This window comes from Cydia pomonella, chromosome 7 (genome assembly GCF_033807575.1).
Source record: "Cydia pomonella isolate Wapato2018A chromosome 7, ilCydPomo1, whole genome shotgun sequence".
In the NCBI taxonomy this organism is placed as follows: domain Eukaryota; kingdom Metazoa; phylum Arthropoda; class Insecta; order Lepidoptera; family Tortricidae; genus Cydia; species Cydia pomonella.
This window is the reverse complement of record NC_084709.1, coordinates 18,018,959-18,039,123: the sequence shown is the minus strand read 5'-3', so window position 1 is coordinate 18,039,123 and position 20,165 is coordinate 18,018,959. Positions and strand designations below refer to the sequence as shown.

At 36.3% G+C, this 20,165-nt stretch overlaps 1 protein-coding gene across 1 annotated transcript in view; it reads right to left on the bottom strand.

Annotated features, from left to right (window-relative positions):
- The window catches only part of LOC133519512 (neuromedin-K receptor-like), a 67,401-nt gene that overhangs the window by 12,079 nt on the left and 35,157 nt on the right, over positions 1-20,165 (bottom strand). Inside the window, exons 5-7 of the mRNA XM_061853518.1 lie at positions 9,862-9,983; positions 6,626-6,720; positions 5,122-5,247 (exon numbers count right to left, since the gene is read on the bottom strand). Coding sequence (XP_061709502.1) covers positions 5,122-5,247; positions 6,626-6,720; positions 9,862-9,983 — 343 coding nt within the window. The remainder of the gene's footprint in view (positions 1-5,121; positions 5,248-6,625; positions 6,721-9,861; positions 9,984-20,165) is intronic.

Genomic DNA, 20,165 nt, shown 5'->3' with positions numbered 1-20,165 from the left:
GGGGGTTAACGCAAATTTGTAGTTTTTATATTGAATGTTTCCACCTTTTAATCAAAGCCAAATGCCATGGAAAAAATCACACGGAAACAAGACTATATTTGCAAGGGCAGACGCTAATCAAAACCTTAAAAGGTTGAAGTAAGTTCCATAGAAAAAAACACGAAAAAATATCTAATTTTATTTTATTTTAGCAGTGTAGAATAATTTTAGTATATAAACTAACTGACGTAACCGAGGATCCTGTCTAGCAAAATTTTCAACAGAAGTATATTTTCATAATAATTGAGATAAAAGCCCGCGCAATGGCCAATTTTTCCGTCGCAAGTATCTCGCGGCGCGCCATATCTTTTGCCCACGTCTATTTATTTGGCTTTACGCCCTTTAAGGGGGGCCTTAATTAGAACACAAGGAAGCCGAGGTACTTGTAAAAAGTTTCCCAGCACCTTACAAGATTGTGACTCTACAACAAAAGATTAGACGGAGAAAGTTGTCTTGGCATTGTTCAGCTTTTAACAATAAAGGGTATTAAGGAAAAGTAAGCAAATTTGGAAGTGGTGTCATTGAAAATTAGGTACTCGTTAATTAAATCACCATCATTTCATCACATTACTTTTGAGAGATATCTTTTTACGCTTAAACATTTCTTTTTAACGCGACGTACGCGGCAGGCCCAGACGGAAATGGCGGGACGACCTAGATATCTTTCTCAACAACTGGCCGGACGAGGCATTAAACCCCCGGGTCGTGGAAGACTAGGGAAGAAGCATTTGTCCAGCAGTAGGACAGCATAATAGGTAATTATTTCTTATTATTATTTCCCTCCATTGACGTGGAGTATGCGAATAATGGATGGATACCCACCGATTAGTTGAAAATCGAATTAATTTTCGGGAATGCTATTAAATAATTTGCAAATACATTCTCACTGCATTTGGAGCTCACCACTATACTACTCACCACTATAGTTGTATAAAGCAAAGTTGTTTTGTTACTGACCTATAACTGGTATATACCAGGAGACCTATAACTATGCGTTATTGAAGTTCTCGGTTACACAGATTCTGCCGATGCGCTTAACTAGGAAGCATTGTATGTTTTAATATTGTTCGTGCTGAAAAGCATCATCCACTACAGTTGCCGATGTTCAGTACGTCTATTAGTACGAAAACATGTTTTGTAATAAGTACATTAATGTCTGTGCGATACGACTCAAAATTGTATACGTCTTTTTAAATCTAACAGTATTCATAATGTACCTACCAGCCGTTAACAAGCTCATGTGAAATTTACTCCGCATGCAGTCATTAACGACGTATATGAAGCACGTTAAGAAGTGTTCAAAGGACTGCAAAGATTCACTACATAGTGAAGGATATTCAATGTTTTGCTGAAATATCTCAGTTTATTATATACGCGTTCCGAACACAGTGAAACGCTAACCTTCCCGCTTATTGAGCCCAAAAATCCTAGGAACTCAAGTGCGTGGTTACCATACTTATCTATATTAGGTATCGCTAAAGATAACATCCGTCAATCCGTCAAGATGAAAATTTTATCTACAGAAAACAACATTTACCGAAATAAAACGAATCATTCACGAAAAAGCTTAGCAAAACGATATCGGCGAATTTAGCTAGAGATCAATTTAGATTTTTAACATTCACTGCCAGCGTGCAGCACGGGCTACGTGCTACGCTTGTAGCCGATAGCAAGTTTTTACCGCTTTTCGCTGGCAGTAAATGTGTTAAAAATGTGATGAAAATACCGATAGCCACTTTAGTGTCATATTACGGCGATGGCTGCGGTAAATTTCTGAGGATTTAATAGTTTAGCAGTGATTTATCTCAATTTACCTACTTTTTTATGTAAAATTGACACACAAATACAGATTATTTTACAATACACCTTGTTTTTTTTTTTTTCGTCAATTTCAGGGGTGCATGTGTGCCTTGAGCTTAAATTAAGTAACTTTCTCAAAGACACCGGTATTCTAGTAAACTCCATTTCGGAGATAATCAATAATTTATTTTTATCGTATAAGGCCCTCACGAGCGTATACACTTGTCTGTTTACATATTGATTAGTATTTAGTACGAGTGTGTACATTTGCTACTAAACGTAAATAGTATCTTGGACGATTGATGTTCGAAATGACATTGACATGTCATGTGGTCATCGGTCAATCCTGAGAGTACTTGACGTTTGATGGCTTACAGAAAGCCGAAAATTGTACGCCTAATAATTCGAATGTGACCTTATCTTGCATCAGAAGGGATGTTTTTCAGTAATATACCAGGAAACCGTACAACCGTACAAAAAAATCATATTATGTGTATGTTTTTTTTGCATCATATTATATGTATTCGATGAGTGGGGATATTTACCTTCTAGTACTGTACAGATGTAGTGAATAATCATTCCCCATCGTATTTTCTCGGAATCGTTCGTATTTGTCATGCTACTTCAGTCAGACTCAGTACAAAAAGCACAGAGGTGAGGCTGAAATAGTATGACACGTTCGTACGTTTCCGTAAAAATACAATGGGAAAGGATTATATACTACATACAATCTATACATGGTGCTACATGAGGAAACCAAAAGATTTTGACAGTGTATTACTGATCACATTTAAAGACTAAAATGTCATATAAACTTTTCTGGATTTCGCCTAGTTTCAGAGTTAATACCAATGTAAAAAAAAAACATCTTATCGTAAATTAGTGCAAAACACCTTTTTGATCACGATGATTATGGGGCGTTGTCTAAATATCCTTATTGATAGATGTCAAAAAGTGACAAGTAACCTTTGCAAGAACTAGTTTTTACAAAAAAAAATCGTAAAAAAATATTTTCAGTGCCAGTTTTACCATAACATTAACTTTTTATGTACAAATACGTTCAAAATTTTTTTTTTGGCGAAATTTACTGAAACTCGTAACATTTTGTCCTTTGTTTGGCCTCAGAAGTGCGTGGTTATCAATTATCAAAACAAATTTCTTATCTGTGATAATATAGTTAACTACATCAAAATCGATTTGGTTATGCATTCAAATCTGGAACATCTCTGAAAAACAAAAAGCAATTCGATTTGACCTCTATTCTAATATCAGTCGAGATGCCTTTTTGTTCGAAATGAAATGTTAATTGCATACAATTTTGACATATCTCGCATGTTAGGTTGTATTGAATGATACGGAAATAGGTACCCGACTCTAGCTGTTTGTCTTCGAATTTAAAAATAAAAACTACATGAGTAAAAAAAGTTTTCATTTACCGCCATTTGACGTACAGTTTATCTTTTAATTAGTTTTAAGTAAAAAATGAATATGTTTTGTTGTTTTTAAGGTAACAAAAATTTCGTGTAAAATATGCGATAAAAATATTTCGGTGACGCCACCACATATCCACCAGTTCCGCCCAGAGAGCAACGATTTGGCAATTGGCAACGATGCCCTAAGGGAGGCTGTAATTTGGGTTAGTGAATATTTCATAGAAAGTTTATAATATGTGTGTAGATAAAATAGTGTATGTAACTGTACATAATAGGCATTAAAACACTCGTGTGATCTTATTAAGAAACTCACTTCGTTCGTTTCTTAAACCCACACTCTTGCATTTCGTGTATTTTAATGCCTTTTATTATGTAGCAGTCACATAAACTATTATTATTATTATTAATGTTATTAAAATTATTGTACAGCCGATTAACAGACAAAACCCTAGCCTTTTTGCATATTGTAGAAGGTCCCTTGTATAAAGCCAATATTTGAAGACAGAATAGAAACAATATTAGCACTGTCCCTTGCTCGTTGAAATAACAATCAAATCAGGGGGGAAGTGGTAAGATTTTGCCGAGAACAAAAAATAACTTCATAAAAAGCTTCACGCTTTACCGAGAAGCGTGGGAATTTTGTAATATATTTTTTCCAATAATTGGGGGAATCCATTTGATTTACATATATTTTACATAGCATTTCTTTGAAAATCTAAATATGTTGACGCTGAGGCATCGATAATATAAAGATTTTCAGTAGGTCCTTGATATTAAGATTTAAAGTTCTTTGTAACCACCGATTTAGTGGTTCCACGAGACACGCGTTGTAACGTGTAGTATCCAGACTAAATACCTGTAGTACTTAACTAATCTAGAATGTTTTAGAGATATTTACACCTCTAAACAATTTTAGAATTTATTTTTGTATCCGTTTGTTTCTATTAGTATTATTATTATTTTAGTTATTTTTTTGTAATTCGACATTTAGAGACTTTATACATATCTAAGTAATAATAATAATTCATTTACTTTTTCTTTAAACAATAATACTTTGCATTAATATTTTCAATGAATTTTATTTTATACTTAATGGTTGATATGCTTGTTTTTGCTTGTATGTAAATTCCATGTTGACGTGTAAAAGTGCTCTTGTGGCCTATTTGCTGAATAAATGTTGAAATTGAAGTTTATATATAGTACATTACTATAGAGGACGGGAAACGAAGCGTTGCAGGTCAAGTAGATATAGACGGCCGAGCGTAGCGAGGTCAGCTAGGGATACGCGGCCGGCAACCCCGTTTCTCGCCGAGATTTGTATAATGCTTTTCTCAAACTTGCAATGAAATAATAATAAAAAATATTTCTGCATGATTGAAAAAAAAAAAACTTTATAGGGCTGTATCTCCTAAATCGTGCGTCGTAGCGCAAAAATAATCAAATTTTCGTTCCCCTTTAGAGAACCTTGGAATAATATTTGACAAACACAAAAATGAAAAGGACCAAAAAAAAACAAAAAACATAATGGTAGAATTTTGTTTATAGTTTTAACGCTTAAAAACAAAAGGTTGCCTTACAGGTCTAGGTGTGTATATTTCAGACTGACTTTTTATTCCTTCAAGGCGCTAAAGTAAAATAAAGTTACATTCCGGGGTTCAGAAATAAAAAAAAGCTCCAATAAATTTAAAGATTTATCTTCTAATTATCCAAAATAAAAGGGTACTTTTATACTCGTAACGTAACATACCGCATGTGTTTTTCTTAACTTCTATTATAAGCCTGAAAGATTAGTTCATTTTATGTATAAGTTTTCGTCAAATAACATACATGACAGTATCATATGACTTACCTTTTTCTTGTTTTTCATGTGATTCGCGTCCCGTATTTCCAGTGCATTCCCTGGCGCTCGTGCACCCCACAGCTTCAAGGACATGTGAGCGTATGCGAACGTTATCACGCACAGAGGGATAATGTACTAGGGGAAAAATTTGACATTATTCTTCTTATATTTATTTTTATGTAATGTTTAAAAGATATAAAAAAGTAATCTAGGGACTTAAAATACGGCCTAGCTACATATTCCATCTAGAATTCTTTAAACAAGTATTACAAATAGTCAATTATCCAACACTCCTTAAACAAAAAAACATAAATTATTTATTAAATGTGATCAAGATCAAAATATATATTATGTATTAAATCTGAACATGATTCCAGTTTCATTTCCATCCACGTCATATTTTGTATATTTTATTTTAAAAAGCCGCAATAATTATACGAAATGCGCTTTTGTCTATAAAAGTTTATGTTGTCAGATTCAAGTTTTCATTGCAGGATTTCTCAAAACTCCCTTTATACGAGTATTTCGTGATTCTGTTTTTAGCATCATAATTATGACGGTTAATTTGAGTGCCATTTCACTGCTCCAATATGTTTTGGGCCGAATTTCTGAACAAAATCGACGGTCTCCTATGCCTCCCGGCGGTTGTCAGACAAATGATTTATAATATAAGTCGATGTCATCAATCACATCTGTTTACATCGAATGCCTAAGTAAACACACTGTTTGTATTCATCAGAATCATCTACATATAGTTATATATAGAGAAGGTAATGACATTCCATAATATACGATATAATATATACTATGTTTATACAATATGCTTAAAAATAGCCCTCTACATATATAGGTACACATTTCGCCTATAGTTTGATAAAGCAGTGATAGATTTTCGCACATTGACCCGCCCGTTGCTATCTCTATTGCACACGACCCGCACATCATTGACCATCGGCATCATGGGCTACAGCAAACTACCTCTTAAATTACGTCCAAAAGAGAGGTATGGGCATTGTGAATATCATCTCGCTTTGTGTGGTAGGGCACAGCACAGCGGATGTTATTACAGATCTAGAGCAGAGCCCAACTGGGGAAGTACCTCCACCTTACAGAAAACCGCAGCCAAATAACACTAGACTCTACTCGTAGTGTTGTGTTCCTGCCGGTGAGTAAGGTTGCCAAAGCTCAACGAGGGTGTGGAGTGTTAGGGTCGGCAACGCGCATGTAACTCCTCTGGAGTTGCAAGCGTACATAGGCTACAGAGACTGCTTACCATCAGGCGGGCCGTATGCTTGTTTGCCACCGACGTAGTATAAAAAAAAAGTTAAGCTGTATAATTAGCTTAGTATTAAATAATAAAAAATAAACTCGCATCTTCTTCTTCTTTTCATCCTGTTACCCCCTGCTGGGGTGTAGGGCTCGAACCATTTTCTTCCACTGACTCCGGTCCTGGGCAGCAACTAAAAGTAAGTAGTAAACTCGCATATATCAATAAAATATAAACATAACTTACCTGACAAATGTATAATATTAGTCGATAAATTGCCAAGGAATGTAATCCAAATTCACTAGGAGCACAAAATGGTTTCTTGTACAGCAGCTTGGTAACTGTAACAAAACATTAGTGTTATGAATTTTAGATTATTTATTATATATGAATGGCTGAAAGTGTGAATCGTGAAGCGTGATATGAGGTATGAAATGAAGTTATAGTACCGTCTAAAACAAGATAAAATGACGTATTTAAGTACGTTAAAATATTCATGTTCATAAGTCCAACGCCTTTTTTATTTGTTTTATACAGACATGCAGTTTGCGAAATGTACGAACTGAGAAAATTGAATTAAAACAGAGTGGAACGGAGTTTTACCATGAATCCGTCATCTTTGGATATCTTCATACTCACTCCTAGCTATGCAGGGAATTATTATTTTTGTTACTGTGAGCGCCGATACATTAGTAGCAATATGTTATTAGTCAAAGAAAAAAATAACGCGATGTATGATAACCCTTCTCTCCCCTTGGCAACCGATCTCACTGTATTAGTTTACTTATAGCCTGAATCAATCCTCTCTATTTCCGCAACAAAAAGTTATATTGTATCGCGTGTATTTTTTAGTTTTCCCTTCGGTGCGTAGATGGAATCCACTGTTACCGGGTAGGTAGGGTACCGTACCCAAAGGATAAAACAGGACCCTATTACTAAGACTACGCTGTCCGTCCGTCTGTCCGTCACCAGGCTGTATCTCATGAACCGTGATATATTTATTTGCAGATGATGTGTTTCTGTTGCTGCTAAAACAACAAATACTAAAAGTACGGAACCCTTGGTGCGAATCCGACTCGCTCTTGTCCAGTTTTTTTAGCTTCCTAATACTTACTTAGGTCATTCTGAAATTTCCTAGAATCTCAAAAACTGCTGTAGATATGTATATATGCTGTGTGTTCTCACAATGCGTAAAAAAATTCTCGAACAATAGGATCATCCTTAAAAGTTGACTACCCATTTTTCCTTAGACACTTTTTGTATGCAAAAATGGGACCTTAGTGATTTTGTATAGCGTTTCAGCGTTTCAGAAAACGCATCGTCCGTAAGATTATTATGAAAGCAACTCAGTTTATAAAACCACAAATAGTCGCGCAAAAACTAGGCTTCATTAAATAAATAAATAAATATTATAGGACATTATTACACAAATTGACTAAGACCCACAGTAAGCTCAATAAGGCTTGTGTTGAGGGTACTTAAACAACGATATATATAATATATAAATATTTATAAATACTTAAATACATAGAAAACACCCATGACTCAGGAACAAATATCCATGCTCATCACACAAATACATGCCCTTACCAGGATTTGAACCCGGGACCATCAGCTTCGTAGGCAGGGTCACTACCCACTAGGCCAAACCGGTCGTCAAATATTATAGTCATTATTATATCGAAGCCCGGTATAAACTTGTTTTCGACTGAGGGCACATTGACAATCATATAAAATTCCATCACTAAAAATAAATAACTCAAGTTATAAATTTAAATTAGGAATTTCCTGTTTATTTTTAATTTAAAAAATCAAAGTTTAAGAATAACAAACTTCCAGGATTCCTAAAATACACATCATACCAAAATAAATTGTAGGTACCTCAAAAACTTTCTAGAATAGATTTTCAAACAATGAACCTTTTATTTTACTGCCTTATCTCCAAGTGACTCATTCCTATAACTTTCAGTGTTGCCCATGTATTACTTGTTATTTATTTATTGCCATTATTTATTTTGTGGTTTCCTTGAGATGTTCTCAGTAAAACTAAACGACGCACCAACTTCAATAAAGTCTTTTTTAGAATCCCCTTATTGTCAATGAGTCTGTGAAAGGGTTAATAAAAAGGGAATTTAACAGTTGAAAGTATCGAGGCCGAGGTTCGATTTAAACGTTATTGATAACCCTTTCAGGTCTTATACTTTTATTTGAACAGCTACTAAGTAAAAATACGTACTTATTCTTGGAAGCAAATAAAGATCTTTCATATTTACTTACTTTTACCGTGTATTTAAGACGAAAAAGAAGAAATGACTTTTTTTTTATAGTATCTACCCTGGAAAAATCGAGAGAGCTCTTGAAAATATTATGGGTGGACCTGTAGTGACGTGACTTGAGTACAGTGGTATTTTAAAGAGTATTCTATGCATTCATTTTCTGGGAACACCACTTGGTGAAGTGCAATTACTCGGTTTTTTTTAATATATTCAATTTTTTTTATACACCTTGCTTAGTCCAGCTGTCGTTTTTATTATGCTCCACACATCTGTCGCCGAGTAGTTGTATCAGCATAATGTGCACAGCATTTTTCTAGGCAATAGGTATAACGTCTTTTTGAGATTCAACAGATTTTCATCGTATTCTTCGCTCGAATTTTAAGAACTAAAGAATAATACTGGAATTAAGTACAGTCAGCACCAATGGTCACTAGACCTCATAAAACCAAGTTCCCGCTGCATCTGCATGTCTGTATGTTCCCGATAAACCCAAAAATTACTGAACGGATTTCCATGCGGTTTTCACTTATCTGTATACTTAATCTTGAGGAATGTTTAGATGTATAATTTGCTATCCCGTGCGGGCGGGCGGGTCACTAATAGCAGATAAAACGACGCGCCAAGAGTCCTTGCCAACCTGGAATACTTTTCTAAATACCAACATATTTCCACAGTTTGCGTTCAACAGTGTCTGTAACATTCGAATAGTGCTACTTACATACAGCGACATATCTCGTTTTGTTAGGTAAGCTAGCAAATGGCTATATGCCTTTGACTGACGGTATTCTAAAATTTCTAAATACGTCATATTTGCCATGCAAAGCCACTGCTCGCCCTTTAGTCAAAGGCGGGTAGCGCTGCACGCTGTGGCCGGATGGCTTAGAGGTCTAGGTCGTTAGTCGCGTAAGCTGAAGACGTCGGTTCAATTCCGATCTCGGCCATTTGGTCGGTCACTTTTTCTTTAGTATATGATATCTGTTGCAGTTTATGATTTATATATGGTAGTGTGACTACTTAAAAACAGATATCAAAGTATTTAATAAAAATAATTTGTATTGTTCCCTTAATGTGGTATTTACTATAAGATAAGTACATTAAGGTCTGACGTCCGACAACTGAACTGGTTTCAGCACTGATCTTTTCGTGGATTAGGACCCATGTTTTGACGGTAGGGGTAAAGTAGCTAAAAAATGCTTGTAGTAATACCTGGGTCCAGTTCTGGTACAATGGTCACCTCCCACGACATGGCCATGGGAGCCGCTAACAGGAATGCCAACACCCATATCAAAACTATTGTTACTTTAGCCACCCTCTTGGATGTGTGAGCACTGTAACAAACAAATAAAATACATAATTAAGTACATACTCGTATTAATATAGTACAGTAAATAGAAGTTGCTAGGCGGGCAAGGTGTCTGAAATGAAAACTACTATGGGATTTTTTTTAAATACCACTTTTTACTACAGAATCACGAGCTCTTTCAATCCTAATATAAAAAAAGCGGCCAAGTGCGAGTCGGACTCGCCCGTAAAGTGTTCCGTACCATTTATGACGTATTAAAAAAAACTACTTACTAGATCTCATTCAAACCAATTTTCGGTGGAAGTTTGCATGGTAATGTATACCATATATTTTTTTTAGTTTTATCCTTCTGTTATTTTAGAAGTTACAGGGGGGGGGGGGGGGATCCACATTTTACCAATTTGGAAGTGTCTCTCGCGCAAACTATTCAGTTTAGAAAAAAATTATATTAGAAACCTCAATATCATTTTTGACGACCTATTTTTTGAGTTTCAGTTCTAAGTATGGGGAACCCCCAAAATTTATAAATAAAAATAAAATCATTTATTGCAGACAACATTGATCCATATACATATAACATTTATAAAAAGTATTAACAAAAAATTAAAATAAAAACTAGACATCAAAATTTATGGTTTATTTATAGTTTTTTTTTTTCTATTTTTGTGTGAAAATCTTAATGCGGTTCATAGAATACATCTACTTACCAAGTTTGAACAGTATAGCTCTTATAGTCTCGGAAAAAAGTGGCTGTGACATAAACGGACAGACAGACGGACATGACGAATCTATAAGGGTTCCGTTTTTTGCCATTTGGCTACGGAACCCTAAAAAGTGTCCCTAAGCTTTTTACAATTGTGCTAACTTTACCTAAAACAAATGAAAGCTTATAAATATGTGTCTATTAACAAATGTATACACACAGTTTTGGGACACGTTTTTTCGTTTGGATGAAATAAGCTCGTAAAAGAGCTTCGAAAAGAAATAAAAACAAGTCATTGTAGCCATCTTCAGAAGTCCGATTCAAATTGTATGGTTATGAACTGGTTTTGACATGACCATGATCATGTTTCGTGCGCATCTCACGCACGACTTCCACTTAATTTCGCATGCACCAATCAGTGTGAGCGATCTTCAAGGTCGTGTCAAAACCAGTTTAAAACAATAACAAAATGTTATATTTGAATCGGGCTCCAGATAATATAAGTGTGGTGAGTCATTTTGAGAAGCGCTGATGGCCAAGCGGTAACCGTAAGTGCGTACGATTTATAATTCAGAGGTCGCGGGTTCACACACTTCAAACCCCGGCTCATACCAATGAGTTCGGCGACGTCTGAGGTTAATAATTGTTTAAGCTTAGGTTCTACCTAGTCAAGTTTGCTGTAATTTTGAACTAAAAGATGTAGACGTAGATTTCATCTAAATCGGTTCAACGGTTATCGATTCCTCATAAAAACCTCCCTCTTCACTTTAAAAGGATAATTTTTGGGATAAAAACTATCCTATGTTCTTTTCCGGGACTCAAACTATCTTCATCCTTAATTTCATCTAAATCGGTTCAGCGATAATTGATGCCCCATACGAGTTTTTCACACCTTTAAGGTATAGTTTTTGGAATGAAACCTATCCTATCTTCTTTTCCAAAACTCAAACTATCTCTATTTCTTTTAACCAAATTGATTTAGCGGTTAAGCGTGAACCGAAATTATAATAAGTTTTTTTTTTCATATTTTATACGTTCAGAATCTTGCCAATATGATTACATAATATTAATGAACTCGGCATCCCCGATATAGATATCAAGATACATTTGAGACCCTCCTCGTAAAAATTTACATCGAAAATCTTGGTGACTCCACTTCTTAAATCCATCCTTGGATTTTAGGGACCAATCCTGCTAAAGGAAATCTTTTCTCTGCACCGACTACTACAGCGATTTTCTTTGAAATAGAACAGGCAAATTGGCCCCGACTCGGGAAGTTTCGTGATTACTTTTGTGTAAGTAACTACTTGTATAGGTATTAAGTAGTATTTATACGAGTATATTATGTTATTTGGGAATCAACGTTACATTACTGTAATTAGAGACAGATACTATACGAACTGTTATTAAGCTAAGATTATTGTAGGTATAAACATAAACCCAAAGTAACTAAAGCAGGTAAGTAATTATATGATCAGCTTAATTTTATTTGTATGTAAACAAGCTGTACCTAAAAAATAATTAAACAAACATCAACTTTATTTTAGTAGTAATAAGGTTCATTATGGCTCTGAACTTGTGGTGGTAATTAGTGAGTTTTGCTTGTCACCTAACGATACGTCTATGGGATGGTCTGTGTAGTGTCATTCTTAATTTTATTTTGTATTTCTAACAGCGAGTGTATACAAAAAACTTGTTCATTCCTACATACAGACGAGCTGGCTAGAAGAGGATCAGACAGCAATTAGGCCAAGCCCGATGCATCCCCAACCCTTCAACCAGCTCATGGCTGCGGCAAATATCCAAACGCAACATAGTCAACATGCTAATCAATGGGCAATTAGTAATACACCGGGGTGTGCGCTTAGGGTAGGGACTTATATGAACATTGCTTCTAAAAAGGCGCAATTTTATTTTTGATCGAACTCATCGATAATATTTTTTTAAGCAGCCAAAAAAAAAAAAACATTACATCTCGCTCACGCTTACGCTTAGTGGAAGTGAGAGAAGAACTTGAACCGACGGGGTCTTAATGCTGCGTTCTGACCAGAGCTGTGCAATAGAAACACTTCATTTACATATCCTTGCTCAGCGCAGCTCTAGTGAAAGAAGTTCAGCGGAGCGAGGTTTTTGTACATGATGCCAACGGCCGCTTTTTATCACCGCACCGCTCTTCGTTGGAAAGGTGTCCTTCCTCGGTGAATTCCCAGTCGCGCAGTTTGCGGTTTTAGGCAGTGTCTTACTTGAGCGAATAACTCGTGAACGCGAAGCGGCGCGACGCGGGTAAATTCAATCCTTTGATACCTATGGAAGTGTCCTACGTGGGCAATCTCCGAATGCCGTTGGGCCTCTGCACCGCGCCGCGCCGCGTCGAATTCGCGAGTCATCGCTCGCGTAAGCCGCTGCGTTACAGGAATTTCCTCCCGTGGACGCTTCGGCTGTAGAATGGGCTCATGTCGAGGTTTTCCCGAGAGGCTCCAGATAGATAGATAGAATACTCGTTATTGAAAAACCTCAGTAAAAGATACAGCTTAAAGAAAAACAATTGATTGATGATAGAGGCAGACAACAGGCGGTCTGAGTATAATATGAGGTTCTTTAAAACAAGGAGTGAACAGGTCGTTTTAAAGGGTCGGCAACGCGGATATAATACCCCTTAAGTTGCAGGCGTCCATAGCCTACGGTGACTGCTTACCATCAGGCGGACCGTATGCTTGTTTGCCACTGACGTGATATAAAGAAATACAAAACAAGTGAAGGATGTGAGCGAGGTACGCTCACACCTCACCGCACCTCTACTTGCTTATTTGAAAAGGGCCCGCTACACAGTTTTGCTACACATACTCGCACCGCTTAGCTTTGGTTGGTTTGGCTGGTTGGATTGGTTAGCTTAGATTTGGTTGGTTGGTTATTTGGTGGTGGTTTGGCTTTGGTTTGGTTTGAGCCCATGTGAAACTATTTATAATGTTGTGTAACATCTATATTACCATGGTCGCAATAAAGTATTATGATTATGATTGGTGGAGACGCAGGCTAAAATAACACTTGAAAATATAATCAATTTTCCACGTTGGTACGCGGTTACCGTAGCCGACTGTACGAGTACCTTGCAATTCCCGGGAGCGTAGCGTAGTCGACTCTTTAATAAACTCCTATGGGTAAAATACACTCCTTATAATAAGAATCTCATACATTATTTATTTGATAAGTTGGATTCGAACATCAATCATATTGTATTTGAATAATACGAGTATATGGTAATATTTTTAATGCTGCTAAAAACGTACATAGTTAATGGTGGTTAATTGTATATTGTTTTTGTTTGGTGACTTCCTTTTGACGTTGAGTAAGCGAAATAGCTTAAAGTTTGTGTGTTCATCACGAATATTTATTTATTTTATTTTATTTTATTTATTCACCAACTTACATTTACAGTTAAACCAGACATGCAAGTTATGGGTTACATACATACTTAAAACTAATTAGACTAAGCTTATCACTAGATTTAATTAATATTAATAGTTGTGGGTGTAGATATCAACTCTAGGTAGCGGGCTGCTGTGGCTAGGAATCTCGGTTCTGTCTGTGAGAATATGTCAAGAGTGGGATTATGGAAAACAATATTATTAATATGGTTGAGTGCAACATATAGAGGACTACTGACTAATGTCATTGTGCTGGTATTGGGAATTACGAACAGAGGTGTAATTCGTGGCCGGAGAGTAGCTCTAACAAATATTGGTTATTATGTTAAAGTTATTGGTGTTTATAATAATATAAGTATGTATGTGTCTATTTAAGTATATCGACTATATGTGATCGATATGAAATTGTCCCCGAATATTTATTTAAGTACTTATTTATTCTGTTTCTCATACTTTTGACATTGGACGGTAATGCGAATGTTTCTCAAGTAACATAGTTGTGCCTGTTTTGATTATGTACAATCCTTACCTATCCTAATGAATTTAATATTTAATAGGGGCATTCGATGAGAATGTCGCTTACGTAACGCTATTCTTCTAATACTTCCAAAAATGCTGAGAAACCGATATTGGATCTGGTAATATTTAATGAGTTGGCTAATAAACTGGCAGTATATTCACAAGCTTTATGGATTTGATTGAGGTAGCAGCCACACAAAACATAAGCGTTACGTAAGCGACATTCTAGTGGAATGGAAATGAAAATGATTTATTTCATAAATGTTAGGTACACATATAACAACAAGGTTGGGTCTTCCTAGTAGGTAAGAAATACCTGTGTCAGGAAGTCCCGCTCCTCCATAATAAACAGTGGTTGTTTGTAACAATTGTAACTACCTATATAATTACTTATCTATAACTTAAAAACTAGAAGTACTTATTACTCATTACGACGACAGAGCAGTTGTAGTAATAATAGCCTTACGGCATAAATACTATAAATAACAACCTGTAGTTGGGTGCGTCTGTGTGTGCGTGATAGTGATTGTGAGATTGTGTATGTATGTAATATTGTCGTTTACTCTTAGTGCTTGAAGTTCCGTGTACCAAATGCCAAAGCTTATCAGCTATTTATCGCATGGCCTATATGTAGTTTTGGAAGTACCCATGCACTAGAAGCTACTTGAATAGTTGAATATAATAATATTGCTAAACAACCTTTATCATGTAACTGTTATCTGTGTGCTTTAGATATAGGTGTGATGAATATGAGCACATTAACCTGCATAGGTCACTATTTTTTGATTATCATTACTGTGATTCTATAGTGTGGTATTTAGTGTTGGTTAACAAAATACAGCAAACATGTAAAAAAATTCAAAGGAAAAAATGTGATTGTTTTTTTCTGTATAGTTAATTAATTAACATATCTGCCAATATTTTACTGAAAGGAGCCCACGTAGATCATAAAACGTGACAACTGACAATGGCATTTGAAATTTATGACAGTCGTGTGACCGGACCAACCAAATTTTATACATAAAATATTTTATCTTAATCAGTCATATATGTAGTAATAACATCACACTTTCAGTACCCCTAGTGTAAATAAATTCGATTTCGAAACGTGACGTACGCGTTTGCGTTTAGTCTCATTTTGTATGTGATTTAGAAAGAGCGCGCCAAGCGGGACGTTTTGGAAACTAAATCCTATACAAAATGAGACTTAACGCAAACGCGTTCGTCACGTTATGATGTCGATTAAATTTACACTAGGGATACTGTTTATACTTTACCGCGACTTTCTATGAAAATAATGGGTAAAAAAATAACTTACTACCTATACATACACGGGCTATTCACCGAAATGTTTTCGATTTAGCCCACTTTACAAATTTTGAAATGTTGTTATTTCCCGCTACCCAAAGGTTGTTGTTGTTTGTTTATTCATACAACACACAAGCTCACAGTTCAGATACCAAAGCGCTTACATGTTACATAATAATATTCAGAATTATTTACAATATACACAAATAGTTTAACATTACAAACTAGGTACAATGACTTAAAAACATATATAGAGCTGTGGAAAATGAGCCTGGTGAGTCATAATAAACATCAACATCGGGACTTTGGATAGATAATGCGTTTAGGAGTGAGAGTGCCCGATTAGTGGGAGCATTGTTGGTCTGACGCGTACGCAACGCACCCTACCCATGGCGAATAGTCTTCTCCGGCGTAGGGGCCGCGGTTGTCTGGAAGAGACCGCTTTTTAGCGATAAGACCGCCTGTTTTACCTAGTTCTATTTTCTTTTTAAATTTCTTTGTATTTTTGCATGTAAAATGTACTGTTGTATTTGTCTTTCCCCTCACGGAACAATGGTGTTCCGGACCTTTGGGAGGCGTGCGGGAAGCCGAAGCCAACACGTAGAGACCATTTTTACACTTTAATGAAATGTAACTACACCGAGCGGATGCTGCCCTTGCCCGTGTCATGGAACGCACGCAGAGGCAGCACCCGCCAGAGTGTAAAGACTATTTAGAGTTAATGAAATCTAAAATTAACTGGGCTATTGCGATTGCCCCACATAAAGCGACATCTAAGATGGTTCAAAGGCAACACCGGTGTAAGAGCTGAGGGTAGAGAGTTGTCACTGGACTTAAACATATAGCCAAGTCGCTACTTATGTTTCCACACAACCCTTGATAACGCAGCTCTCTACTCTGGACGACCGGCAAAGGCACGCCAGAGGCAGAGAATCCTCTAACACCCACCTACCTTCGGGTAACAGAACTCCCCAGGAGCACTCGGGTACGCGGGGTTGCTAGTGCCTAACAGCTCGCCACGAGCTGCCCTGCACTAATACTTGTGCGGACAAATCTGAGCGAAATGAACGCGTGAATGACAGTTAACTAATAGACCGCGGGCCACGAGCATATTTCGTCAGTCATCGCCTCTCAGCTGATACTTTGTCAGATGATAGTTTAGATGCTATTTTCATTTTTTTAAACCGTCAGCCGGTTGTATCGCGGTGGAAAGACGGTCAGCTGTAAAATTAACATGTAAAAAATATGCGCCTTACCACTTTATGTACGGCAAAGTATGCATAGTATGTAAATTACGTAATCCGTTGATGACTTTTCAGGCGTTACGCCTGATGGAATGCTACATGCAAAGGTTCACGATTTGTTATTGCTATCATAAAAAGGTATAGCGCTTATTTTTTACATGTTCATGCGACCAGCTGATGTTCTTACCACCGCGATATAACTGGCTGACGATTTTTTTTATTAACAATAGTATCTGAACTATCATTTGACAAAGTATCAAACGGAAGGCGATGACAATTTCTGTTTTGTTTTACGTATTTTGGTGGCTGCCATTCCTCAATCCACCAACGGAGCGGCAGCTGACGTCCACGAGGATTCATCATACCTAGCTGTTAACCGCTACACGAGTTTTCAGCCGGGAGGCGATTGGTCATGGAAATCTGTTCCTGGCTCGCGGTCTATGATAATTATGATTCCAGTATAATTCTAATATCGGTTTGGTTGAATTACACGTTCTAATTGGTATGTTGTTAATTAATATATTAATACCGACTTGTGGAAGATGAAGCCAGGGAGGCCAATTCGGACTTACAATTTAATGTCAAAATGTCAATTTGTTATCATTCTCGTATCGTATGTACGTAGTTGTGTGCAATATAATAGCAATACACAAGAAAATGAAAATTAGGGGAAAACTAACTTTCAATCAGTTATTTTGGATATTTTTTTTATAATTATTCTGAATTACTTGATGTTGTTTCAAAATAAATAATATTGGAAGTAAAAAAAACGTAAAACCTTAGGTACGTAAAAAATACACAACGTACTTAACAAGTAAAAAAGACGGTTATCATGATTATTTTTAAAGTATTTAAGTAAAGGCTGTAAAAGGTACAGTTTATTTTGAAATAATGTCAAGTAATGCAGAAGAATTTCTTTGTTTATAACAAAGATCCGATATAATTGATCTAAAGTATAAGTTTTCCCCTAATTTTCATTTTCATTGATTGCTATTACATTGCACACAACTGTACATGTATTGGTGCGAGCAAGACGCACGAGCAAATGATAACAAAATGACATCATTTAGATATCATTTTGACATCAAAATGTAAGTTTAAATTGGCTTCCAGGCATCTATCTTCCTATCTCCGCGCGGTTTTCGTGGCGTGAACTGTAAACTGACGGAAATTTGAAATAATATTATTATACTATTGTATATTAATCGTGACTTAATTACAGGTGTTGTCAACGAAGGAGCGCGTGAAGGCCACGAAGCTTGCTTAGTAACTAAGTACGGTCGATTTTTCCGAAAATATATTTACATGAGCTTATGTTCAGTATCATAGAAGCGTATTATATTATTTTCAGAACGTTGACTTGTAAAGATATTTGTAAACTGGATTTTACTTAAGGCATGAGTTTAAAAAAGCTAATTATATTTGTTTAGAATAAATAGTAACTTTATTTCAAACATGAACATTGATACCTAGCTTTATAGGGAATGTTAATAAAACTGAAAACGGCTACTAATTTGGATTATACCTTGGATTTCACGGGCCTATAATTCCCGGTCTTTTGATAGGCTTGCATGGGGATATAGATCCAACACTTAGAGACCCCTTGGAGAGCTTTAATGTTATGTAGAACACCTGCTGGAACCCGTTCACAGGCGCAACAATAGACACCCATGAACCAGTCGAAGCAGGACTATTGTAGAAAGAGTGAACACTATAACAGTCTATGGAATGAAGTTTGGGTGAATAATGAGACTGGATTATTGCAAAGTCGTCCGGACACCTGCCATAACAATGTTTTCCCTAGTTATCGGGGCATGAAGTGACTTGCCGCCCACTAGATGGGCCCCAGACACTGCCGTCGTAAAGACGACCAGGAGCAACACTGGTGTGAGCGGCTCAGGGGTGTCGAGACGTGTACGCCGCTTTCTACCCAGTGGCTGATAACAGCCACTGTGCCAACTTGCGCCTTAATGCATATTTCACTTCCACCCCTGGATCATATAGCTCTAACAACTCGTCTTTGGACGGCCAATGAAGGCAAGTCAGAGTTGAGAGTCCTGCGGGTCCCCTTGGGGTCCACTCCGACCGACGAAGACACGTCGGACACGGAAACCCTAATCGACTCTCAGGAGCACTCGGGTCCGTATGGTCGTTACTCCCCAACAGCTCGCCACTAGCTGCTCTGCGAATTATACCTAATTGTTAGCTTCTGGAACTGCTATGTTTAAATAAAATAAAAGCTCGTACATAAATAGTCACATAAAAATAATGTTATAATTATATATAACTATGAACGAAATTATTTTTAAGAACCAATATTGTTCTGCTTCAAAAAACCTCTTCGCTAGATTTACTTTACTTTTTATTATCGTACTCAGTGAATTTATATATCGCGTTTGCTATACCTACCTAAATATATGATTCTATTACCAATTCACGTGAATAGATTTACTTTATTTTCCATCATTCTATTTATGGGTTACCTTGACATGACAAAACACAAAAACCATACGATATGTAATTAAACTGATTAAACAATGGAATGGGTACAAGGTGCGATCAAAAGATCAGGGCTCTGGTATGTTAACCACTTGTGTCAATAATTGTGACGACCCATTTCTGTAAGTTAACCAACCATTTCATAAATATTAGTTATTACTAAACAATGTGTATGACCTATTTACGTAAGCCTGCATATTGAATTGCTTAAATAAGGTGTCCATAACATCGCTCTCTGATCGTAATCACGTAAAGCCCCAAGAGCGCTAAATATCTACCACGATATAAAGTTCATGTTGGCAAAGTGCTTGCTGTGTGCATTTTCGGTCGGATATGGTCTTTATAGAAGATGAGTAATAATATAAAGGTCATAACGAATATACGTTAAAATAAATATCTGCAAACCATAATATTTTTATTCGAAGTACACAGTATTTCGACATTTCACGTTTTTGGATATGTTCATGAATAGTCTTAATACAGGGTTTTACTATTATTAATTAGTAATT